General features: G+C 45.0%; 2 protein-coding genes across 5 annotated transcripts in view; both read right to left on the bottom strand.

Annotated features, from left to right (window-relative positions):
* Nucleotides 1-16430, bottom strand: part of LOC129816247 (gap junction delta-2 protein-like) — a 29536-nt gene extending 13106 nt beyond the window's left edge. The window contains exon 1 of the mRNA XM_055870497.1: nt 14699-16430. Within this exon, the coding sequence (XP_055726472.1) occupies nt 14699-14775 (77 nt within the window). The 5' untranslated portion in view covers nt 14776-16430. The remainder of the gene's footprint in view (nt 1-14698) is intronic.
* Nucleotides 16431-18607: 2177 nt separating this feature from the next.
* Nucleotides 18608-26562, bottom strand: part of rab6a (RAB6A, member RAS oncogene family) — a 31442-nt gene continuing 23487 nt past the window's right edge. For 3 of the 4 annotated variants that reach the window (XM_055870519.1, XM_055870509.1, XM_055870537.1), the window contains exons 5-8: nt 25999-26110; nt 25286-25379; nt 20460-20526; nt 18608-20243 (exon numbers count right to left, since the gene is read on the bottom strand). In XM_055870519.1, the coding sequence (XP_055726494.1) occupies nt 20179-20243; nt 20460-20526; nt 25286-25379; nt 25999-26110 (338 nt within the window). In that variant the 3' untranslated portion in view covers nt 18608-20178. Of the gene's footprint in view, nt 20244-20459; nt 20527-24833; nt 24928-25285; nt 25380-25998; nt 26111-26562 lie in introns of all 4 variants that reach the window. The other variant, XM_055870529.1, reaches the window with a different exon arrangement.

Raw genomic sequence — 26562 nt, 5'->3', positions numbered from 1 at the left:
CACAACTGATTGGATCAAACACATTAAGGAAAGAAATTCCACAAATTTACTTTTAACAAGGCACACCTGTTAATTGAAATGCATTCCAGGTGACTACCTCATGAAGCTGGTTGAGAGAATGCCAAGAGTGTGCAAAGCTGTCATCAAGGCAAAGGGTGACTACTTTGAAGAATCTCAAATATAAAATATATTTTGATTTGTTTAACACTTTTTGGGTTACTACATGATCCCATATGTGTTATTTCATAGTGTTGATGTCTTCACTATTATTCTACAATGTAGAAAATAGTAAAAATAAAGAAAAACCCTTGAATGAGTAGGTGTGTCCAAACTTTTGACTGGTACTGTATATGTCCTTAGAAGCTGTGTGAATATAAAGTCACTGCAACCTTAGATGACTGCACTAGACCAGTTGGTGGCACTATAGATGCCATTGGCACCAGTGACGTAGGATACTAGAGCAACAACTATTGACCGAGTGGACTTTGTCTCATTTGAAATGAATGTGAGATTTAAATTATGCAGATTAACAATGGGACACATCATGAAAATAACATTGAAAATATTTCACAAATCTGAAGCATAAACCATTAGTCAAATTGACCCCAGAATTGATATATAAACTCAATAAATTAAGTACTGACTTTAAAAAGTATTACCTGCTGCATTCAAAACCACCCTACAGCACTATACTTCACTTGTGTCATCCTTGTTATATTGAGAGATAACCATAGTAATACTTTCACTGATTGCACATAAAGGAACATAGTTCCTACATGATAGAGTGCTTGCTTTGTTATCCAACTTATCTTGTGTCCTTTCTGTCATCCCGTGGACCCCGTTCATTGCTGCTTACATCTACATTGTTTAATATATTATTGTATTGAATATGGTTGGATATTTCCATGTTTTGTATTTCCTTAGAAAGACACAGGTTATTAAGTTTCCCTTCCATCTACTAGACTCTGTAGAATTCACAGGTTTGCTTTTCCTGCAATGCTTGACTGGGGATATGTGATGGTGGTGCATGTACCACCATCACATATCCTGCAGTTTTACTGCAGTGCTGAACTGTTGGTTTATGCAAGTGTTGGACTGTCTGGGTGTAGGTGTGAGATGGTTTGGGATTCCGTGTGTGTGTGTGTGTGTGTGTGTGTGTGTGTGTGTGTGTGTGTGTGTGTGTGTGTGTGTGTGTGTGTGTGTGTGTGTGGTATTCTGCTGTGGAACAGGATAATCAGCATGGAGTAGATTGCTGCATTAGCAGAAAGCAGTGGAAGAAGGTCATCTAGAAACATCAGTGTTGCTAAACCTTGCAGAGAGAGAAAGGCCCATACATTAGAGCAAATTAAGGCAGGAAAGCCCTTGGGCCCTCACCAGCAGAATATCCGATGCCCGCTGCAGATGATCAAAAAGATTTCATTAGATGTTCGCCTGCTTTTTTGAAACCTCTTCAATCAAGCCAAAGGCATAATTTACACAGGACCATTGATTGAACTGTTTTAACTGGTCCAGAAGATCAAGGATGGGGATCTAGGACACACATCTACACAGCACTGTATTACGGCATCAACGCTCCGGCATCAGATCCCTCACAGCAAGACATGCTGAAAAATGATCATGTCTTACATCAGTCAATCTCACACTGGCTATGTTTACACAGGCAGCCCAATTCTGATATGTTTTTTTACTAATAGGTATTTTGACCAATCAGATAAGCTCTTAAAAAGATCTGATATGAAACAATCTAATGTGATTAGTCACAATACCCATCAGTGGAAAAAAGATCAGAATTTGTCTGCTTGTGTAAATGCACCCACTGAGTGCCCTACAGTATGTCCTATACCTGGTGCTAACATGCGTCCTTTGTCCTGATTGTGTCCACATCCTGAATATTTCTCAAATCATTTGCAAACAGGAAGGGACCGGACAAGAACGCCTTCATCACTGGTACATTAATCTGGACAGGCTGTTTCTATAGTAACTCACAACTGTGTATAAGCACGCTGCTTGCTGTGTATACTCATTATGAGTAAAAGTCTAAAAGTATTTGTTTTTAAATATACTTAAGTATCAAAAGTAGATTAAAAAGTATGCATAATTAAAAATTCCTTATATTAAGCAAACCAGATGGCACAATCTTTACACTCCAACACTCAGACATCATTTAAAAACAAAGCATTTGTGTTTAGTGAGTCCGCCAGATAAGAGGCAGTAGGGATGACCAGGGATGTTCTCTTGATAAGTGTGCAAATTGGACCATTTTTTTTCCTGGTAAGCATTCAAAATGTAACAAGTACTTTTGAGTGTCAGGGAAAATGTATGTAGTACATCATTTTTTTTAGGAATGTAGTGGAGTAAAAGCAAAAGTAGTCAAAAATGTAAATAGTAAAGTACTGATACCCCAAAACTACTTAAATATTACTTTAAAGTATTTTTTACTTAAATACTTTGCACCACTGGTTAGCGCCAGGTATAAACAAAGCTCTTGAAAGCCACAGGATTCGAAGTATATGACGAAACTATACTTTTCAAGGTCTAACTTCTCCAGATCTTCATTGCATATGTACTGCAGTTGATCAGTGCTCATAATGAGCATACACAGCAAGCAGCGTGCTTATACACAGTTGTGAGTTACTATAGAAACAGCCTGTCCAGATTAATGTACCAGTGATGAAGGCGTTCTTGGCTGGTATGCAATGTGATGTGAACCACCCTGCAGCCTCTAGCGATCCACCACAGCCAGGTCTCTAACTGGAGACCCAATTAGCTCATCCAGCTAAAGAGCATGTCTGATTGCAGCCCAAGTGGATAATTGAGTCTCAAAAGCTATCTTTGGATTCAGGATGACATTGTAATCACAAATCGGAGCAGGCTACTAGAGCTCTTAAAGTTATTCTGTAAGGTAGAAACAGCCAGTAAACTGAGTGTGTCTGTTGAAATATCTGCAGTGTGAAAATGGTTTATACTTGAAATGGTGTGTTGGTAATATTGCATAGCTTTGAAGACATTATATCCAATGCATTTTATGTATAGTCTCTAAATGCTCTGTAGCTGTCCTGTATTGCTTCTACAGTATATTTCAGTTTAGCTGTGTAGGCTGTCTAACCTGTGTGTTTATAACTCCAGTGTTAGATCCTATGGTAGCTCATTTAGTAGCTGGTGTGTTGGCTGGACACGCAGGCCCTGGCTCTCCCAGAGGCTCTCACACACATTCATCCACACAGCAGCTGTTGCCGTCAGCCTCAAGGGGCAACACCGGCCCTGAGCACTGACACCAGATGCACTGGGAAAACACACACATCACACACACACACACACACACACACACACACACACACACACACACACACACACACACACACACACACACACACACACACACACACACACACACACACACACACACACACACACACACACACACATACACACACATACATACATCTCAAACACATACTAACACTCACAAATAGGCATGCATACAGACAGAACTAGCAGTAACATATACGTTATGGACAGTGCACTAACACCAAGGGCACAAAAACAGAGAGCTGTCACAATGTTCAGCCACACATACTGGACACCCAGAGTGAAAATGTCATTTAATCTCATATGGAGCATGTCTCCATAACAAGACACAGCTCATTTCTGGTGGCAGGACATAATGAATGAAGACCTGACCAAGCACAGAGATTAGAGAGCTGAATTACATTACAACACTATGGCTATCACACTGCAGATGCATCTCTCTCTCTCCCCCTCCCTCCCTCTCTCTCTTGCTCTCTCTCCCTCTCTCTCTCTCCGTCTCTTTGTCTCTCCCTCGCTCCTCCTCTTCCCCCCCCCCCATCTCTCTTGCTCCCACTCTCAATTTGTGTTTGAGCTAGTTAAAATCCCATATTCTCCTCCCTAAGTATAGTTGTTTTTGGTATCTGTACTTTACTATTTAAGCATTTTTTGCAACGTTTACTTTTACTCCACTACATTCCTAAAGAAAATAATGTACTTTTTACTCCATACACTTTCTCTGACACCGAAAAGTACTTGTTACATTTCAAATGCTTAGCAGGACATGAAAATGGCCCAATTCATGCACTTATCAAGAGAACATCCCTGTTCATCCATACTGTCTCTGATCTGGCGGACTCACTAAACACAATTAGTATTTTACTGGGTGACTTTCATTTGAGTCATTTTCTATTAAGGTATCTTTACTTTTACTCAAGTATGACAATTGGGTACTTTTTCCACCACTGCATGCCACTGATCATGATAACAACCTGTGCTGCCTACTCAGATCGTCTGCACATGGAACTGTCCCCTCTTTTCCTCCCTCTCTTTCCTCCTCCTTCCTCTGTGTATTCATGCTCCAAACCCCTCTCTTTCCTCCTCCTTCCTCTGTGTATTCATGCTCCAAACCCCTCTCTTTCCTCCTCCTTCCTCTGTGTATTCATGCTCCAAACCACTCTCTTTCCTCCTCCTTCCTCTGTGTATTCATGCTCCAACCCCCTCTCTTTCCTCCTCCTTCCTCTGTGTATTCATACTCCAAACCCCTCTCTTTCCCCAGCCTCTGCAGCTTTATCCCTTCCTCCTCATCCATCCATCGTTTCATCTCTCCCTGATCCACTAGTCCTCCATTATCCCCCCTCTCCCCTCTTTTCGCACCACTCCTCTCTAGCACTGTCCCCACAACAGCATTGCAGTGAAAATGATGCATCAACTCACTTCCTTTCTCTTTTACCTGCAAGGTGTTTAAATCTGATTTAATACAAGAACCCCCAGGCTTATTTCTCTCCTGGAAAAGCACATTACAGCTTTGTAAGGGAGATCACAGGTGGTTGTGTGTTTGTGTATCTGAAATAGCAGTCTGACCACATGAAACACAACTTCCCAGCCTTACACCAACACATTACAGTAGCTTAAATAAGACTCCTGTATGCTAGCCCGACGACACACTTAATTCTTCCGCTGCTTCGTCGTTGGCTACATACAGTACTTTCGTCTGAGACCGCCATCATTGAAGTCATTTGTGGTGCCGACGGGCACTGTACAAAACAAAGTCATAGGATCATCTCTAACCAATCAGAGTATCAAAGCCAATTACTGCTGTAATTGGTTAAATTGTTTATTTTTTCATCAATCTACACGTAATACCCCATAATGACATAGCAAAAACAGGTTTTAATATTAAAATATATTAGAAATAAAAAAGCTGAAATTTCACATTTACGTGGGTATTCAGACACTTTACTCAGTACTTTGTTGGTGCACCTTTGGCAGCGATTACAGCCTCAAGCCTTATTGAGTATGACGCTACAAGCTTGGCAAAACTGTATTTGGGAAGTTTCTCCCAGTCTTCTCTGCAGATCCTCTCAAGCTCTGTCAGGTTAGATGGGGAGCATCGCTGCACAGCTATTTTCAGGTCTCTCCAGAGATGTTTGATCGGGTTCAAGTCTGGGCTCTGGCTGGGCCACTCAAGGACATTCAGAGATTTGTCCCGAAGCCTCTCCTGCGTTGTCTTGGCTGTGTGCTTAGGGTCATTGTCTTGTTTGAAGGTGAACCTTCGGCCCAGTCTGAGGGCCTGAGCATTCTGGAACAGGTTTTCATCAAGGATCTCGCTGTACTTTGCGCCGTTCATCTTTCCCTTGATCCTGACTAGTCTCCCAGTCTCTGCGGCTTAAAAACATTCCCACAGCATGATGCTGCCACCACCATGCTTCACCGTAGGGATGGTACCAGGTTTCCTCCAGATGTGACGCTTGGCATTCAGGCCAAAGAGTTCAATCTTGGTTTCATCAGACCAGATAACCTTGTTTTCATGTTCTGAGAGTCCTTTAGGTGCCTTTTGGCAAACTCCAAGTGGGCTGTCATGTGTCTTTTACTGACGATTGGCTTCCGTCTGGACACTCTACCATAAAGGCCTGATTGGTGGAGAGCTGCAGAGATGGTTGTCCTTCTGGAAGGTTCTCCCATCTCCACAGAGGAACTCTGGAGGTCTGTCAGAGTGACCATTTGGTTCACCTTCCTGACCAAGGCCCTTCTCCTCCATTTGCTCAGTTTGACTGAGCGGACAGCTCTAGGAAGAGTATTGGTGGTTCCACACTTCTTCCATTTAAGAATGGTAGAGGACACTGTGTTCTTGGGGACCTTCAATGCTGTAGACATTTTTTGGTATCCTTTCCCAGATCTGTTCCTCGACACAATCCTGTCTCGGAGCTCTATGGACAATTCCTTCGACCTCATGGCTTGCTTTTGCTCTGACATGCACTGTCAAATGTGGGTCCTTATATAGACAGGTGTGTGCCTTTCTAAATCATGTCCAATCAATTTAATTTACCACAGGTGGACTCCAAGTCTCAAGGATGCTCAATGGAAACAGGATGCCCCTGAGCTCAATTTCGAGTCTCAAAGGAAAGGGTCTGAATACTTATGTAAATAAGGTATTTCTGTTTTTATTTTTTGCACACAAAAAAAAAAATTATGTGGAATTTTGTGTCAGTTAATGAGGATTTTATTTTATTCAATCCATTTTTTAATAATGGTGTAACGTAACAAAATGTGGAAAAGTAAAGGGGGCTGAATACTTTCCAAATGCACTGCATATATCTAAACACTTAGTCCCATAGCTGTAATAGCTATAAGCATCTAAGTTCAGGCAGAATGGACCAGCACAGAGATATCAGTTACCGCTAATGTCTAGAGGCTAACCAGACAGTTCTGTTGGCCAAACAGATTGAACATGGCCCAAACACTAAGGGATAATTTACAACACACCCTCATGTCCACATCAGCAGTATTGAGCAAGCTACAGGAGCAACCAGAGGAATCTATCTAGGCTACCAAGGGACAAAATGTACAAACTCCCAGCCACCAAATAGGAGACCAATATCTGTGGTGCACTATAGGGCCACCCATTTCACAATTCACATTACCACTTATTTACATTTTACATCTGAGTAATTTAGCAGACACTCTTAAAAGAAAGTGTAAGTGAGTGTTAGTTCACAAAAGGCATTTTATTGGGGGGGGGGGGGGGGTCGGTGTGAGAAGGTGATGTGGGGGGGTGCTGTTGGATTATTTCAGATACTCTTTGAAGAGGTAGGGTTTCAGATGTTTTCGAAGATGGGCAGGGAGTCTCCTGTCCTTGGTTCAGGGGGAAGCTGGTTCCACCATTGGGGTTCCAGGACACCGAAAAGCTTGGACTGGGCTGAGCCGGACCTGCCCTCCGGTAGGGGTGGGATGCCCAAGAGACCAGAGGTGGCAGAACGGAGGGTTGGGGTGTAGGGTTTGAGCATAGCCTGAAGGTAGGGAGGGGCAGTTCCTCTTGCTGCTCCATAGGCAAGTACCATGGTCTTGTAGTGGATGCAAGCTTCGACTGGAAGCCAGTGGAGTGTGCAGAAGAGTGGGGTGACATGAGTGAACTTGGGAAGGTTAAACACCAGGCGGGCTGCAGCGTTCTGGATATGTTGCAGGACTTTGATGGCACAAGTGGGGAGCCAACAGCGAGTTTCAGTAGTCGAGACAGGAGATGACAAGTGCCTGGATTAGGGTCTCCGCCACTTCCTGTGTGAGGTAGGGTTGTACTTTACAGATGTTGTAGAGCATGAACCTGCAGGAGTGAGTCACTGCTTTGATGTTTCGCTTCACACCGCGTGGCCGCGCCCACCCTAACCTGGTGGTCCCAGCCCGCACGACCCACGTGGAGTTCCAGGTCTCCGGTAGCCTCTGGAACTGCCGATCCGCGGCCAACAAGGCAGAGCTCATCTCAGCCTATGCGTCCCTCCAGTCCCTCGACTTCTTGGCACTGACGGAAACATGGCTCACCACAGATAACACTGCTACTCCTACTGCTCTCTCTTCGTCTGCCCACGTGTTCTCGCACACCCCGAGAGCTTCTGGTCAGCGGGGTGGTGGCACCGGGATCCTCATCTCTCCCAAGTGGTCATTCTCTCTTTCTCCCCTTACCCATCTGTCTATCGCCTCCTTTGAATTCCATGCTGTCACAGTTACCAGCCCTTTCAAGCTTAACATCCTTATCATCTATCGCCCTCCAGGTTCCCTTGGAGAGTTCATCAATGAGCTTGATGCCTTGATAAGCTCCTTTCCTGAGGACGGCTCACCTCTCACAGTTCTGGGTGACTTTAACCTCCCCATGTCTACCTTTGACTCATTCCTCTCTGCCTCCTTCTTTCCACTCCTCTCCTCTTTTGACCTCACCCTCTCACCTTCCCCCCCTACTCACAAGGCAGGCAATACGCTTGACCTCATCTTTACTAGATGCTGTTCTTCCACTAACCTCATTGCAACTCCCCTCCAAGTCTCCGACCACTACCTTGTATCCTTTTCCCTCTCGCTCTCATCCAACACTTCCCACACTGCCCCTACTCGGATGGTATCGCGCCGTCCCAACCTTCGCTCTCTCTCCCCCGCTACTCTCTCCTCTTCCATCCTATCATCTCTTCCCTCTGCCCAAACCTTCTCCAACCTATCTCCTGATTCTGCCTCCTCAACCCTCCTCTCCTCCCTTTCTGCATCCTTTGACTCTCTATGTCCCCTATCCTCCAGGCCGGCTCGGTCCTCCCCTCCCGCTCCGTGGCTCGACGACTCATTGCGAGCTCACAGAACAGGGCTCCGGGCAGCCGAGCGGAAATGGAGGAAAACTCGCCTCCCTGCGGACCTGGCATCCTTTCACTCCCTCCTCTCTACATTTTCCTCTTCTGTCTCTGCTGCTAAAGCCACTTTCTACCACTCTAAATTCCAAGCATCTGCCTCTAACCCTAGGAAGCTCTTTGCCACCTTCTCCTCCCTCCTGAATCCTCCTCCCCCTCCCCCCCCCCCTCCTCCCTCTCTGCAGACGACTTCGTCAACCATTTTGAAAAGAAGGTCGACGACATCCGATCCTCGTTTGCTAAGTCAAATGACACCGCTGGTTCTGCTCACACTGCCCTACCCTGTGCTTTGACCTCTTTCTCCCCTCTCTCTCCAGATGAAATCTCGCGTCTTGTGACGGCCGGCCGCCCAACAACCTGCCCGCTTGACCCTATCCCCTCCTCTCTTCTCCAGACCATTTCCGGAGACCTTCTCCCTTACCTCACCTCGCTCATCAACTCATCCCTGACCGCTGGCTACGTCCCTTCCGTCTTCAAGAGAGCGAGAGTTGCACCCCTTCTGAAAAAACCTACACTCGATCCCTCCGATGTCAACAACTACAGACCAGTATCCCTTCTTTCTTTTCTCTCCAAAACTCTTGAACGTGCCGTCCTTGGCCAGCTCTCCTGCTATCTCTCTCAGAATGACCTTCTTGATCCAAATCAGTCAGGTTTCAAGACTAGTCACTCAACTGAGACTGCTCTTCTCTGTATCACGGAGGCGCTCCGCACTGCTAAAGCTAACTCTCTCTCCTCTGCTCTCATCCTTCTAGACCTATCGGCTGCCTTCGATACTGTGAACCATCAGATCCTCCTCTCCACCCTCTCCGAGTTGGGCATCTCCGGCGCGGCCCACGCTTGGATTGCGTCCTACCTGACAGGTCGCTCCTACCAGGTGGCGTGGCGAGAATCTGTCTCCTCACCACGCGCTCTCACCACTGGTGTCCCCCAGGGCTCTGTTCTAGGCCCTCTCCTATTCTCGCTATACACCAAGTCACTTGGCTCTGTCATAACCTCACATGGTCTCTCCTATCATTGCTATGCAGACGACACACAATTGATCTTCTCCTTTCCCCCTTCTGATGACCAGGTGGCGAATCGCATCTCTGCATGTCTGGCAGACATATCAGTGTGGATGACGGATCACCACCTCAAGCTGAACCTCGGCAAGACGGAGCTGCTCTTCCTCCCGGGGAAGGACTGCCCGTTCCATGATCTCGCCATCACGGTTGACAACTCCATTGTGTCCTCCTCCCAGAGCGCTAAGAACCTTGGCGTGATCCTGGACAACACCCTGTCGTTCTCAACTAACATCAAGGCGGTGGCCCGTTCCTGTAGGTTCATGCTCTACAACATCCGCAGAGTACGACCCTGCCTCACACAGGAAGCGGCGCAGGTCCTAATCCAGGCACTTGTCATCTCCCGTCTGGATTACTGCAACTCGCTGTTGGCTGGGCTCCCTGCCTGTGCCATCAAACCCCTACAACTCATCCAGAACGCCGCAGCCCGTCTGGTGTTCAACCTTCCCAAGTTCTCTCACGTCACCCCCGCTCCTCCGCTCTCTCCACTGGCTTCCAGTTGAAGCTCGCATCCGCTACAAGACCATGGTGCTTGCCTACGGAGCTGTGAGGGGAACGGCACCTCAGTACCTTCAGGCTCTGATCAGGCCCTACACCCAAACAAGGGCACTGCGTTCATCCACCTCTGGCCTGCTCGCCTCCCTACCACTGAGGAAGTACAGTTCCCGCTCAGCCCAGTCAAAACTGTTCGCTGCTCTGGCACCCCAATGGTGGAACAAACTCCCTCACGACGCCAGGACAGCGGAGTCAATCACCACCTTCCGGAGACACCTGAAACCCCACCTCTTCAAGGAATACCTAGGATAGGATAAAGCAATCCTTCTGCCCCCCCCCCCCCCCTTAAAAGATTTAGATGCACTATTGTAAAGTGGCTGTTCCACTGGATGTCATTAGGTGAATGCACCAATTTGTAAGTCGCTCTGGATAAGAGCGTCTGCTAAATGACTTAAATGTAAATGTTTGCAGAGAATGACAGGGTGTTGTCCAGGTTAACACCAAGGTTATTTGCCTCTGGAAGGGGGACACTGTGCAGTTTTCAACTGTGATCGAGAGGTCTTTGAACGGGCAGGCCTTCCCCGGGAGGAAGAGCAGCTCCGTCTTGTCGAGGTTGAGCTTGAGGTGGTGGGCTCTCATTCAAGCTTCGATATCTGCTAGTCACGCAGAGATGCGTGTCGCCACCTGGGTGTCAGAAGGGGGAAGGAGAAAAGTAGTTGAGTGTCATCCGCATAGCAAGGATAGGAGAGACCATGTGAGGATATGACGGAGCCGAGTGACTTGGTGTATAGAGAGAAGAGTACAGGGCCTAGAACCGAGCCCTGTGGGTCACCAGTCGTGAGAGTATGTAGTGCAGACACAGATCCTCTCCATGTCACCTGGTGGGAGCGGCCTGCCAGGTAGGATGCAATCCAAGAGTGTGCAGAACCTAAGACACCCAGCCCTGAGATGGTGGAGAGGATCTGATGGTTCATGGTTTCGAAGGCAGCGTATAGATCTAGGAGGATGAGAACAGAGGAGAGAGAGTCAGCTTTGGCAGAGCGGAGAGCCTCCTTGACACAGAGAAAAGTAGTCACAGTTGAATGACCCGTCTTGAAGCCTGACTGGTTAGGGTAAAGAAGATAGAGAGGTGGTCTCTCGCTATTTCTCACGTCTGGTATAGAATGTGGAAACACCACAATGCCTTTTACACCACACATATAGATGCTACAGAGGAAGATGTGACAATTAATAAAAGGATTGACCGAAATTTAGCTTGAGGAGTATTAGTCTTGAAGTATGTTTGATATGGGGTAAAGCCTTTGCTGTCGGGCCTGTAAAATGCATGATCAACAGCAGCGCTCAGATTAAGTATAAAAGACATGAACAGAAGTCCATGTCTGCATTAATAATGCTCTCTGTCAGACGCTGCAGACAAATTGAGAGAGTTGTCTCTGCTTCTGAATGATTGCTTCTGAATTTTTTCATTCCTTGATTAATTCTCTGATTAGTTTATTCCTCTTTTGCACCAGACAGGCTATCCATGATTCCAGCTGCCAAACAGAGGCTTGATCTCAACTTAAAGGAGATGTGAAGAAAATTCAGATCCCTTATCCCGTGTATCAATTGAATGGCACTCAGACACATGGAGAGATATGTATACACCAGTGGAGGCTGCTGAGGGGAGGACGGCTCATAATAATGACTGGAACAGAGCAAATGGAATGGCATCAAACACACAGAAACCATGTGTTTAATGTATTTGATACCATTCTACTGATTCCACTCCAGCCATTAACACGAGCCCGTCCTCCCCAATTAAGGTGCCACCAACCTCCTGTGGTATACACTCTCACCTATTTGGTTTTGTTGTTTGTGTGGTCTACTTCATTTGTATCTTTCTGAACGTTGATACTCTAGCATGACCCCAAACCATATGCACCATATGATGTTGAATAACGTGAAAGAAAATGACTATAGTGATACTACACCACAACCCTACATTGAACGCCTTGAACTTTGTTGAGGGCGACATCTTCATAGTGCAAATGCACTGTCCAAAGTGAAAACCTCATAATTATCTGTCAATGTGATTTCATTTGAAACCTTTCTTAAACAATTTGCATGATGAAGAGGCTATTTATGTATTTTTCAGGGTGTTTTCAGGGTGTTGTGTATCCTTGGAAATAATCTGAATGCATGTAAACGTAACAGGTTTGAAAACCTAGCTTTGCAAAAAAGTGGCCTCTTGGCACAACTTACCCTGGGTATGGGGTACATTGAGCATAGTGATGGGGTTAACATTGGGACACATTTCTGTTACTTTGTACTTTTTAAAAACACTTTGAACATAAGTTCAGGCCCTGGTGTAACCTCATATCCCAGTGACAATGCCTTGCATTTCACCTGGGAAGAAAACACTTCAATTGTGGCCTAGAAGGGGGCGAACCCAACTGAAGAATGAATTTGTCATCATTTGAACTTGAGTAATCACATGAATGCGAGGTGTCTTCAAAATACTATGCATAAAACAGACAAAATCTAATCATCATTTGTATGGGGTATATTGATTAGCCATTGGCTCAACTTTCCCCTGGACAGATGGCACAATTTACCTTAAAGCAACTAGTTTTACAATATTAACCCACACATTTACAAGGATGCACTTTCATGCTAGGTTTAGGACCTCATATTGTAGCTTATAGAGACCTCAACTGATGTATAAAACATTATTTAAACTATCTACTTTGGTTTAGATACAAGCATCATGAAACTTATAACACAATACATTAATTTGACTTTGTGAAAATCTGTTTTTTGGATCTAACTTGCTTACCACTTTCCACATATGGCTTCTTCCTTCACAGACTCCATGAAATGACAACCTCCTCCTAAATATTTGGTCACTGATTTTGTGTATGGTTTCCTAGAAACAAGGGGTGGCTCAACTAACACTTTGGCACGACTTACCCCACTCTCCTCTACTGTATATAGCCTTCTAGCCACACACTCTGATAGACATTATGTACACACACACAGACACAGAGACGGATGGGAGAGAAGGTCAGGCGTTGCCCTAGCGGCAGGGGACTACCTGGGGTTGAGGTTAATGAGCACAGCAGTTCAGTTGGCCTCCATGCTAACACAAGTAGCCAAGCTCTGTAGCCAAGCTCCCCAGCTCAACACGGAAGGACAGAAAGAGAGTACACTAGATTTCTTCTCTACTGGACTGTACTTCAAATCATACAGCTATATTTCACTGGGTAAGCAAGCATATGGAAATGTCAATGTTGTGTGTGTGTGATTATTCCGTACAGATGGTGAGTGCAGTTTACCAGTAACTCACATTGTGGTTAATGGGTGGAAAATCACACTTTGAATTTGACTAATCACACAGGCGAGAGACAATGAAGCAGAATTTTTACACCCCAGATAAAAAAATCTATCTATTACAGAATGAATGTTTGTCCTCAATGCATGTCTCCACTGCTAATAAGACTCCAATCTGTTCATGCATGACCTTCTGTCACTACACTGCTGTAACTAGAGAACACACAAAACCAGAGACTTCACTGGACAGCCTCAATTTACACAAAAAGCAATCTCGTCTCCTCCAAGTTCAGACTCATTTTTTCCTCCTCCAACTCATGCTGCTCCGCACTCTTCCACACTTCCATTTCTGTTCTCTGTCTCGGTATATCTCTCTCTCCTCTACTACTAGAGATCCCCCAATGCCCCTCCATCAATACCAGTGCCAATAGTTGAAATCAACATTAATTAACCCTAATGCCTTGTAATACCAGTTATTTATTATTTTCAATTAGCTTGTCCCTTAATTAATGATGGCCTACCAGACGAGCTAAATACCTTTTGTGCTCACTTTGAGGCAAGCAACACTGAAGCATGCATGAGAGCACCAGCTGTTCTGGATGACTGTGTGATCCCGCTTCCGTAGCCGATGTGAGCAAGACCTTTAAACATTCACAAGGCCGGGGGGCCAAATGGATTACCAGGATGTGCACTCAGAGCATGCGGGGACCAACTGGCAAGTGTCTTCACTGACATTGTCAACATCTCCCTGACAGAGTCTGTATAACCTACATGTTTCAAGCAGACCACCATAGTCCCTTAGACCAAGAATGTGAAGGTAACCTGCCTAAATGACTACCCCCATAGCACTCACGTCAGAAGCCATGAAGTGCTTTTAAAGGCTGGTCATGGCTCACATCAACACCATCATCCCGGAAACCCTAGATCCACTCCAGGGGAGGGAAGGGGAGGCAGAGAGTAGAGGCTACTGCTGAGACACACACACACACTTTCAATCAGAAAAACACAATCATCACACAAACATGCAAAAATTAAGAATAAAAAAATTCACACACACACACACACACACACACACACACACACACACACACACACACACACACACACACACACACACACACACACACACACACACACACACACGTGTGATGAGTGGCAGGAAAGTCTTACCTCCCAATCATGGTAGAATGTTGCTGGACAGCAGCCTCGAGCAGCCGCTCCAGAATGGTCCACTCCCCCATGGTCATCGAAAGACAGGTTCAATCTACAGAGGAACCAGGGCTCTGGGGCTCTCCCCCGATTCCTTCAGAGGAACCAGGGCTCTGGGGCTCTACCCCGATTCCTTCCCCTCCTCCTTCCCCTCCTCCTGGGCTCAGTGCTCCAGACAGTACCCAGCCAGAGGGGGGCATCCGCCCCCGTCCCACACCAGCTTCTCCTGACCTCTACTCGTTGACCTGGCCGATGGTTCTCTGTAGGAGTGACTGTGTGGGGGTGAACGTGTGTGTCCTCCCTCGGTCCGGTCCCGTTCTGCTCTTCCCTTCCTGGCAGAGGAGCGGTGCCGTCTGCCTCTCTTCCTCTCTCCCCCTCCCTTTCTCCCCCTCCCTGTGCAGTGAAGCTCGTCCTCCCCCTGCCGCACCACTCAGATCTATACTATAGCTCACTGTATCTGACAGCCATGATCTCGCTCACTCTCTCTCTCACCTTTTCTCCCTCCTCCTTTATATCTCCTTCCTCCCCCCTTTTCTCCCCCTCACTCTCTCTCTTCCCTACCCCCTCTTTTTCCGTCCTCCACCCTACGCCCAGGGCTCTCCTGGTACCTCATATGCACTCCCTCCCATCAGTGCGAAGCTCTTGTCCTTGCATTGTGTTCAGTACCTTCCCTATAACCTTCCTCCTCAAACCCAGCACACTGCACCCAGTTGACCCTTCCTCTGCTCACCTCCATGCAGAGCCGTAGATACACTCACCCACACACACAAACTCTATGACCGACTGTCACTGCCCGGGATCCTTACTGCATTTACTACGCTAGAATGTAAAGACACATTTGCAAATAAAGCTGCTGGCATGCACAGTATTGCTTACTGAATTTTCTTGTCACAAGAAACGGTGGCTCCTCCCCCAATCACTACAAGAAACAGTAAAAAGCCCGCCGGCACACACATACACACACACACTGACACACTCCCTCAGTAACAAATCAACTGCCTTGCTGCATACACCGAGGCAGTGGTGCTGCAGACATGCTGTCCTGTATCGTCCCTCTTGCTAATTCCAGCAGAGTCCTCTGCCTGGAATCATGTCTACCGCAGAGAGCAGGGATGAGTGGCTATCCTCCTGTAAAACTATTTCTGGGTTCCATCATCTCGTTCCTCTCCTTTCACTCTCTTACTCACTTTGCTCTTTCTCTCTCCTCGCTTCCTCCTTCCCCCTCTCTTTGTGTTTGTGCGTTGAGCTCACTCTCTCTGTGATGACTTATTTCTCTCTAGTTCTTGCTCCTGTTCCTCCCTATGCTTTCTGCTCTCTCTCTCTCTCTGGTTCGCTCTATCAATGTCACACTCCATAGGCATGCCACCCCCCCCCCCCCCCCTCCACCTTCAGACCTTCTCACTCTCTTTCTCTTGCTCTACCCTCTTTCCTTCTCGAGTAAATGTGCTTGGATTGCTACCCTGATCGCTGCTTCACTTGTGCTTGCAAGAATTCCTCCCTCCCTTGTGCTGGCTCTGTTCTCTCCCCCTGTACTATTGGAATAAGTGATTCTACCACCTCTCCTTCCCTGCTTTTTTCGGTAATCCTCTGTCTCAGTGTGGAGTCTTGGTAGAGGTATCTTTCTCTCTCACTGTCGCTCTGTCTCTCATCATCCTCTTGTACACATAGTCTCTTTTTTTTCTCACTTTTGTTCTTTCTGTTACACATCACCCGGCTCATGCTTCTGTTGAGAGGATTACAGGAGAATCAGGTTCTGCACCCCCCCCCCCCCCCCCCCCACACACACACACACCCTTCCTACACACCTATTTATCTCGGCTATCACCTTCTCGCCCTATCCTCTCCCCCCTCCTCATTCACTTAATCACATTCTGTCCATTTCCCCTTCTCCATTCTATCCCCTTCTGTCTCTCTCTCTGGAGAGATGAGCACAGTATAGTATTGTGCCATGACATTGAATGCTGCATTCACTAGATTAATATTATGACGGTGTGAGACTGTATATACTGTAGGCTACCCCCACCCACCCATCTGCCCACAGATACACACGCTCTACCACACCTGTGCATAGCCAACCTTAACAGCATCAAGAGGAAGATGGGCAAACAGATATATGGAGTCTTGGACCATAAGGAGAAATAGAGGGAGGTGAGAGGGAGGGAGAGAGAGGAGTGGGGGATGGTGTTCAGGTTGCGTGCAGGTTTGTGAGAGGTGATTAGAACATGTGCCCGTGATGTCATGGTAACAGTGCATGCATTGTTATAGCATTCACTTATATAAAACCAGCCACGGCTTCAGCAGTCAATCAGGCTAGAGGGAGCAAGTTCACAACCACAGACCTTACACAGCAACATCTGCAGTGAATCAAGGATTGGCTTAACTAGCTCTGTGTACGTGTATGTGTTTGTGTGTGAGTGAGAGCAGACAGGGAGGGAAGGAGGAAGGAGCATTGTGTGTGTTCAGCATCTTGGGCGAGGGGGCTTACGGTCTCACCCTCATCCAGGACACATGGTGTATCAGTCCTGTGGCAGGCAGACAGAATGCAACAGCTCTGACTGAGGTGCATCAGTGGAATATGTTTGGACCTGGTTTATTGGTTAGTGACAGAGAGAGGCTCTGGAGAGCTGTTGTCAGCTGGCCAGGGATAGGGCTGAATGAGTTCAAAGCTCTAAGGCACATGAGAGACGCAGGTGTGTCATCAGTGACCTGGAACAGCCATCTTAAAACACAGACACACAAGCAAACAATGAAATACACACACACACAAGATTATTCATACATAAATTACCTTAGATGGCCAAATAGGAAACACCAAATTGCTTTAACAGGAAAAGGACATCTTAGATTAATGGATATTCCAAAAAGACCATTTTAAAGCTGGAATTCTTATCATTTTCTTGCCACAAAGATGCTGATCATTAATGATAGATGTTGCTATTCCCTTGTCAAAATCCTTTATTGATACTCCATATTTAGGGCTTCAAGCTTGAATGTGGAGCATGAATCAAATAAGATGAAGAGATCAGACATTTAATAACCCAAAGTAAGTGTGAAGTCGGGGAGAATTATCCAGCTACTCTAAAGAACAGGAGTCACTTAACCAAAAGAAGAATGATAGTATATGAACTACGTAGGTCAGCGGGTCTCTGAAGGGAGAGGGGGATGCAAGGTTTGGTGTGCAGCAGAGTTCAGGTGTGTGTAGGTACTGTTCATCAGGGAGCAGATTTAGATCAAGTTTAACACTATCACTCTCCTGTGGATTTTTCTGCTCATGGGCCCCTGGCCAGTCTTTGGAGAGGCTGCCATCTAGTGGCTGTACAGGCTCTCAGCAGACAGTAAAGGGATGGGCCTCTGTCAGAGGGATAGTTGATTTATGCATGTCTCAACACCGTTACACTTTAGGTGAGTTAAACCAAACCCAATAAGAAAATGCCTAGTCAAATTCACTGTGATAGCTGGGAGGCTGTAATCACTAACTGATATGAGAGCAGACAAATGGTGGGCTTGTAGCTTACTGGTAGGACATTGAGGTTGTCAGAAAGTGGATGCAGTGTTGATGAGTGCAGACAGAATGTATACTCTAATCTTGCCTGACTTTACCCAGTAACTTCCCCTTGAAACAGGATGGAGCCTGCCTTGACATCTAACCATACCTAACAGAAGGTCAATACGCTGTCCTTTACCTTGTCTGAAATCTACAGTGCCATACAAAACACTCCCTCGGTCTGAGGACGACAGCTAGTTCTGTCCATGTGTCAGACTGCTTAAACATTGCCTCTGAAATTATTTAGACTTAAAATATTGAAATAAAATATTTTCCACACTAACATGACACCACTAGTTCACAGGAAATAACCAGACAACTCCCTCTTTCCAGATTGCCTTGTCTAGCATTTATCAATTTATTATTCAACCATCAAAAACAACATTTCAGTTACTAAATGCAGACCTTTCTTAGGGATGTTGATAAGACACTGATGAATTCTAGCAGTGCAAATTATGCGCTTCATTGCACAGACACGTGGCGGCGCAAAGCAGTTCGTTTACCTCTAACATCCAGTTAAAACCATTTCAAAGAAAAAAGGTTACGAACTAAGAAACTACCAAAAAAAAGTGGACTTTCCTCCAGAAAAATACACACAAACATTGCACTGTTTTTTCTTCAGTTAAATTTGCATTTTGGGGTGGAGTAGAGGGGTAGTGATGTCACCAGAAGAGCTGGGGGACATGTTTGAAAATCAGGTGGTTGACAAAATACTCTATTAGCCATTTAGGGATCATCCCAACAATAATAGTATTAACAGTAATACAAATGAAGAAACATGATCTATTAGAAATAAATATTACAAGTCATTATTAAATGAACATGTAAAATAATTATCATTAACAAAAGATCAAAACCAAACAAAAAAACAAGCAAAGAAAAAAAATTACTCTAAAGTGTCAATATTATAACAAACCTAACAAAGCTAGGAAAACCCTAAACCATGGAAGCCCTCTACAATTAACACTTAAAAGGCATGTCTGCATATATTATGAAGTTGGGTTTGTGTTGAATTTGATACTTATTTCAATATACAAAAATCTTTTCGTAAACACTACTGTTCTCCAAAGCAATATATTTTCATCTATGATAATAATTGTACTCTTTAGAAAAAAGTAAAGACCTAACCAAAGGATAATAGAAAATGGCAGCCAAGGTGAAGATCGCTTTTCTTCATTTGTGAGGACAAGTTAGGGACAAATTAAGGACGGTCGTGTAGTGGTAGTGAGACTGCCCTTGTGTTGTATAATGTCACGTCATTGTGGTGGGACTATGTGTGTGAGTTCTTGTGGTTTCCCTACGTGGTGTCGTCATGCCATGTATCTGTGAAGTGACACTGTATGGCTGCTCTGTGGTGGGACTGGCATTAGAAAGGGAGGTTGTTATGCTCAACTTTCACCCAATGAGTGATATTGATTGGGGGCTGCTAAACTGTAATAATCCGTTCAGGACCCACTTATGGCAGAAACATTCCACTCAGTATCTATGGGTCTAGGTCCCTCACAGGCTGCCATCAATTGAGAACTGTGCAACCAAACATTTCAGTACAACAGAAAAATAGGATACAGTGCTTGATTTTTGGGGGGATTTTGCCAAAGTAGAGTGAAAGATAAACTGAAATAAAATAAACCTTCACATCCATACTGTGCTTGTTAAGCTTAAGGTCATCTCAGTGAGAGCAGGTTACCATGACAACAAGGATGATGGACAGGTAGTGTTCTTCTCTTTCAGGCTGGGGAGAAGGAGTCAGGATTCAAGGGGTTCAGACAGAGGGAGAGCAGTCAAGCAGAGAGAAAAGGTACCGTATAGAGAGACATAGGGGTAGTGAATAAGCCAGGGTGAGAAGGATCAAGAACAAAGCCCAGGAGAGAGAGCGAACGAGTGGTAAAGAGTTGAGTTAGCAGGAGCAGCCTCCTTCGCTGATGGGCTGTTCTGGGGGCTTCTCCAGCTTTATGTCAATCACTGGGGGAGGAGGGGTTAAGGACCAACTCAAAGAGCTCAGACAGGAACACATGAAGTCTTTTCAAACACTTCCCATCTTCTCAATATGTTTTAATAGGTTTACAAGCTACCCAATAGGTGGCTGTAAATGTTTGAATACAATCTGTTTCTACTATTGCCACTGAAAAACATGCATAGTCAGTCACACACACACATTTCTGTGTAGAGTAAGGATACTGTCTTCTCTGCTCTTGTCCTGTGTGCTCTCCATGCCAGGGAGGGCAGCGGCCACGCGTCGGAACAGCTGCAAGAGAGAGAACAGACCTCGTTTGTCAGAGTCAGAACACTCTAACCTTCCTGCCTTGACACCAGGCCTGCAGCTCTGTGTGCTCTCGTTCTTCTTAGTACGTCGTCATTGGTAGGGCTGGCACAAGTACCATATAACCATGGAACCGACGGTCATGAATGAAGACTGACATGAACATACATTAACTGTAAAAAATGTATTTATTATTTGTGGAATGAACAGCTGACTGAAAACGGGGTGGTTGGGCATTTGCCTGGTTGAGTCCGTTTCTGCTGTAACATGGACTCTACAACGTGGCTCCTGCTGAAACAAACAAGATGTTGTAAAGTCTGAGGTTGCCTAGGCAACACCCCCCTCCCTGTAGCCTAGGTGAAGATGAAAAAAGACAAGAGGATTCTAATACCCCACAATGGGACCAGCTATGCTAGTATATTTTCTAAAAAGCTTCCACATGGAATGACAACAAAGGTTAGGACAAGTTATCTTCAACCTAGCTTGCAGCAGCAGCAGCACATGCAGTCAGGAGTGGAGGAGAGGAGAAAATGTTTCGTTTTTTTGCTATTCAAGCAGTTATGATGACCGCTGTCATTTGGCTGAACAATTAGTCATCCAAAATTCCATGATCATCACAACTAGTCAATAGAGGCATTGAAATAAATAAATGTAAATTGGATTAAGTTGGAAAGCAGTAATCATATACATTTCCTCCTCAGAGTTAAATTCCATCCCATACCTGCTGGAAATGAGTTTAAGTTCATGCAGATCTGATGGATTAAATAGAATCCTTTGATACTGTTCGGAGAAATCACTTCAAATCAAACCTGGAGTGAGAATTACGTTTTTAAAAAGATGTACAGTACTGTGCAAAAGTTTTACGCAGGTGTGAAAAAATTCTGTAAAGTAAGAATGTTTCAAAAATAGACATGTTATATTTATCAATTAACAAAATGCAAAGTGAGTGAACAGAAGAAAAATCTACATCAAATCAATATTTGGGGTGACCACCCTTTGCTTTAAACAGCATCAACTCTGCTAAGTGCACTTGCAGACAGCTTCTGAAGGAACTCAGCAGGTAGGTTGGCCCAAACATCTTGGAGAACTAACCACAATTCTTCTGTGGATTTAGGCAGCCTCAGGTGCTTCTCTCTCTTCATGTAATCCCCAGGGTTGAAAACTGCTGAGGGCCCATAAAGGTGACACTTTTTTTGTTGCACTGAAACATGCAAAAATCCCTACCAGGGGGAAATGCAGGTTTTAACTAATTAAACAAAAGAATATGATGTATATGATCAGTCTCTGCGTGTAAAATAAAAAGTGGTTAATGTGAACCTAATTCACAGCAAAAAAATGTAAAGAAAGCAATCCAATCTTATTTGTTGCCTAGACTTGACACTCAAGTCTTGAGAAAAAACACACTAATATTGCAGTTAGCCATGACAGCCTTTATAATAGAACACTTGTGACCACACACAAATATTGCACTTGGGGAAAAAAATATCTTAAAGTAGAAGGCATTCATTTTTGCTCTATTATAGTGGCCACTATAGACATTGATTACGTGCACAAGGCTACGTGTGCAAAAATAACTTTCACAGAGTTAAAACGTATAAGGTCGAAAGCCAAGTTAACAAACAGATTACCGACCATTTCGAATCCCACCGTACCTTCTCCGCTATGCAATCTGGTTTCAGAGCTGGTCATGGGTGCACCTCAGCCACGCTCAAGGTCCTAAACGACATTATAACCGCCATCGATAAGAGTCATTACTGCGCAGCCATATTCATCGACCTGGCCAAGGCTTTCGACTCTGTCAATCACCACATTCTTATCGGCAGACTCAACAGCCTTGGTTTCTCAAATGACTGCCTCGCCTGGTTCACCAACTACTTCTCAGAGTTCAGTGTGTCAAATCGGAGGGCCTGTTGTCCGGACCTCTTGCAGTCTCTATGGGGGTGCCACAGGGTTCAATCCTCGGGCCGACGCTTCTCTGTATACATCAATGATGTTGCTGGTGATTCTCTGATACACCTCTACGCAGACGACACCATTCTGTATACTTCTGGCCCCTCTTTGGACACTGTGTTAACTAACCTCCAGACGAGCTTCAATGCCATACAACTCTCCTTCCTTGGCCTTCAACTGCTCTGAAATGCAAGTAAAACTAAATGGATGCTCTTCAACCGATCACTGCCCGCATCTGCTCGCCCATCCAGCATCACTACTCTGGACAGCTCTGACTTAGAATACGTGGACAACTACAAATACCTAGGTGTCTGGTTAGACTGTAAACTCTCATTCCAGACTCACATTAAGCATCTCCAATCCAAAATTAAATCTAGAATCGGCTTCCTATATCGCAACAAAGCATCCTTCACTCATGCTACCAAACATACCCTCGTAAAACTGACCATCCTACTGATCCTCGACTTCGGTGATGTCATCTATAAAATAGCCGCCAACACTCTACTCAACAAACTGGATGCAGTTCATCACAGTGCCATCCGTTTTGTCACCAAAGGCCCATATACTACCCACCATTGCGACCTGTATGCTCTCGTTGGCTGGCCCTCGCTTCATACTCGTCGCCAAACCCACTGGCTACAGGTTATCTACAAGTCTCTGCTAGGTAAAGCCCCGCCTTATCTCAGCTCACTGGTCACCATAGCAGCACCCACTCATAGCTTGCGCTCCAGCAGGTATATCTCACTGGTCACCCCCAAAGCCAATTCCTCCTTTGGTCGTCTTTCCTTCCAGTTCTCTGCTGCCAATGACTGGAACGAACTGCAAAAATCTCTGAAGCTGGAGACACTTATCTCCCTCACTAGCTTTAAGCACCAGCTGTCAGAGCAGCTCAGATTACTGCACCTGTACATAGCCCATCTATAATTTAGCCCAAACTACCTCTTTCCCTACTGTATTTATTTTGCTCCTTTGCACCCCATTATTTCTACTTTGCACATTCTTCCACTGCAAATCTACCATTCCAGTGTTTTACTTGCTATATTGTATTTACCTCGCCACCATGGCCTGTTTTTGCCTTTACCTCCGTTATCTCACCTCATTTGCTCACATTGTATATAGACTTATTTTTCTACTGTATTATTGACTATGTTTTGTTTATTCCATGTGTAACTCTGTGTTGTTATTTGTGTTGAATTGCTATGCTCTATCTTGGCCAGGTCACAGTTGCAAATGAGAACTTGTTCTCAACTAGCCTACCTGGTTAAATAAAGGTGAAATAAAAAATAAATTAAAATGAAGTATGCTTCATCACCTTCTCACCCGTCTCCGTGACTTCTCACCTAATGTTACCTCTTCATTATCTTTCAGGGGACGCGCTGCTGTAACTGGCAAGCTGTCGCGTGCTTCGCTGCATTCTGTTATGTAAATGATTGGCTGAGCCTTGGATACAGCCAGTATTGCGCCTCACTTGTTCGCTTACAGCCAGCAGTGATCCAACCTCCCCACCCCCCCAAACCTTTCTCATCGAATCTACACGAATCACGTAGGCCATCTACTTTGGATTCAAAACGGCGAATTTCACCGAAAGGTGACTATTTTGCATCCCTGAATCCCAGACAGATTCGACGATGCTGAGATCAGGGCTCTGTGGGGGCAATACCATCAATTCCAGGACTCCTTGTTCTTCTTTACGCTGAAAATACAGCAAAAGTCATTTAAGAACTATGTTTGGGTTCGGTGTCATGCTGCAGAATAAATTTGGGGCCAATCAGATGCCTCCCTGAGGGTATTGCATGATGGATAAGTATCTGCCGGTACTTCTCAGCATTGAGGAGACCATTAATTCTGACCAAATCCCCAACTCCATTTGCAGAAATGCAGGCCCAAAAGGAACCGCCACCATGCTTCACTGTTGCCAGCAGACACTCATTCGTGTACTGCCCTTTGACAAACAAACTGCCTTCTGCTACACACCAAATATGGATTTGATTTAGATTTTTCTTCTGTTCCTTCATTTTGCATTTAGTTAAATGATAAATATAATCTATTAACATGTCTATTTTTGAAAACATTCCTAAATTTACAGCATTTTTTCACACCTGCCTAAAACTTTTGCACAGTACTGTATATCCCATCCACCAGACCAGACCGGAGGCCAAAGTGGATGGTCTGTATTAGGGTGCCCGGGGGACCAGCGGGGGAACATTCTGGTCTTTAGTTATTATGGCCAACATGGGATGGATGGGCAAGAGTTCTGAAAATAATCCAAGGACCCCATTTAGTATAAAGCAAGCCAGCGTTGAGAGAATGTGAGCACTGCACACACGCATGCTGTGCTCTACCTGTTTGACATTGTAGCCCGTCTTTGCACTTGTTTCAATAAACAGAACATTCAGCTCTTTGGCTCTCTGTTCCCCTTCCTCTGTGGTTATCTGTCTGCAATGCCCACGACAACAGACACACACATACACATGAACGAGAAAACAAAAGGAAAAGACAATGTGAAGATCATGAAGTGAAGGATGAACATGCCGTGTTTCCTCCTGCTACCGCTGCAGCAGCCTCTGCTCTGTCTAAAAGTGCCCACACAGCCAGACTCTAAAACACCTCAGAGCACCAGCTTAGCTCCAGGTTCAATACACCACATATGATTCTAATTGAAGTCTCTTCATTATTGTAACAATTGACCCTAAACCTCTGACTGTGATGAGTGACCTTTTCAAGGGTGAGCCGAGGCAGCAGCAGTGGCAGCATGGACGGAGAGAACGACTCTGCCACACACACACACACTCACCTGCTTGACGTTGTATCCTGCTTTAGCACTAGTCTCAATAAACATTACATTTAGCTCTTTGGCCTTCCTCTCACCCTCTTCAATAGCAACTTGCCTGTGGTAGATAAGAGGGTTAAACATGCAGAACAGCAGCTTACAGTCAGTTCAGAGAATCTAAAGCGTGCCAATCATTCGAGAACACAGCATCAATCAATCACAAAAAGAAATGGGAATAGTACAAAGAAGTTGTTTAAAGGCATAAAAGCATTGAGGGTTATAGTGACAAACCACGTGTTAAAATAAAAAGTTCTGTTTTGTTATCACAATTGTTTGAACACACAAATGGATAAGACATCACTCAAGGGACACGCTATGATCTGTTAAATCTCTGAATAATGAAACTAATTCTAGGCCATGCTGAGCTCCAAAGGCTGTCTCTGTGAGTGGACTGTTCAACCCCAGCCAGATCTGTCTCTAGAGAGCCTGTACCAAGTGACGAGGTTAATAAGTCCCTGCTTAGCTGTCCCTAGAGGGCAGTGTTTCTCTCACTTAACACAGGAGGGCCTAAAGGTCTCAATCAGGAACTCACTGTGGCGCCAGTCTTAATCATTCTACAGAAACAATCAGTCGATTCATTAGTATGCTCTAATGGAGAGCCCTCCAGGACCTGGTCTGATGAGAACTGAAGAGTTCTACAGGCTTACTGACATCAACCTTTAGTTATTATGTCACACCTTTTGTCTGCAAGGTCAGTCTTGTTTCCCACCAACATGATGATGACATCACTTCCTCTCTCCGTTCTGACATCATCAATCCATTTTGTGGTTTGCTGGAAAGAGTTGACGTCTGATACAAGAGAGAGGGAGGGAGGGGGAGTTCAATGTTAATCTCCAAGTTGTGACAAATACTGAATTATGGTAATGAGCAGAAGGACAGAAAGACAGTGCAAATAGAGACAGTGACAACAAATAAGAACATATCATTAAACTAAGTAAATCCATCTCCCATTTCCTATCCATCTAGGGTTCTCTTATTATTTAGCCATATTCTTGTATTCTGCCTTCCTGTCTGTCTATCCTCTCGTCTGTCCAGCTAGATGTGGTGTCTGTTTTTCATAAGTGACAGACTTCCTCATCTAGTTAAATAGCCCTGCTGCAGCGCCCTGTCCCCTTATACAGTATCTGCCTCTAACGGTCCTCAAACACACATGGTAGAAGAGACGTGAAAAAGGAGACATCTCTGAACATTACATTGAAAGGCTGCAATATGTTAATTTCATAATGGGCAAAATAGGCCTC

This window comes from Salvelinus fontinalis, chromosome 2, assembly GCF_029448725.1.
Source record: "Salvelinus fontinalis isolate EN_2023a chromosome 2, ASM2944872v1, whole genome shotgun sequence".
Classification (NCBI taxonomy): domain Eukaryota; kingdom Metazoa; phylum Chordata; class Actinopteri; order Salmoniformes; family Salmonidae; genus Salvelinus; species Salvelinus fontinalis.
This window is presented reverse-complemented; position numbering and strand designations above follow the sequence as displayed.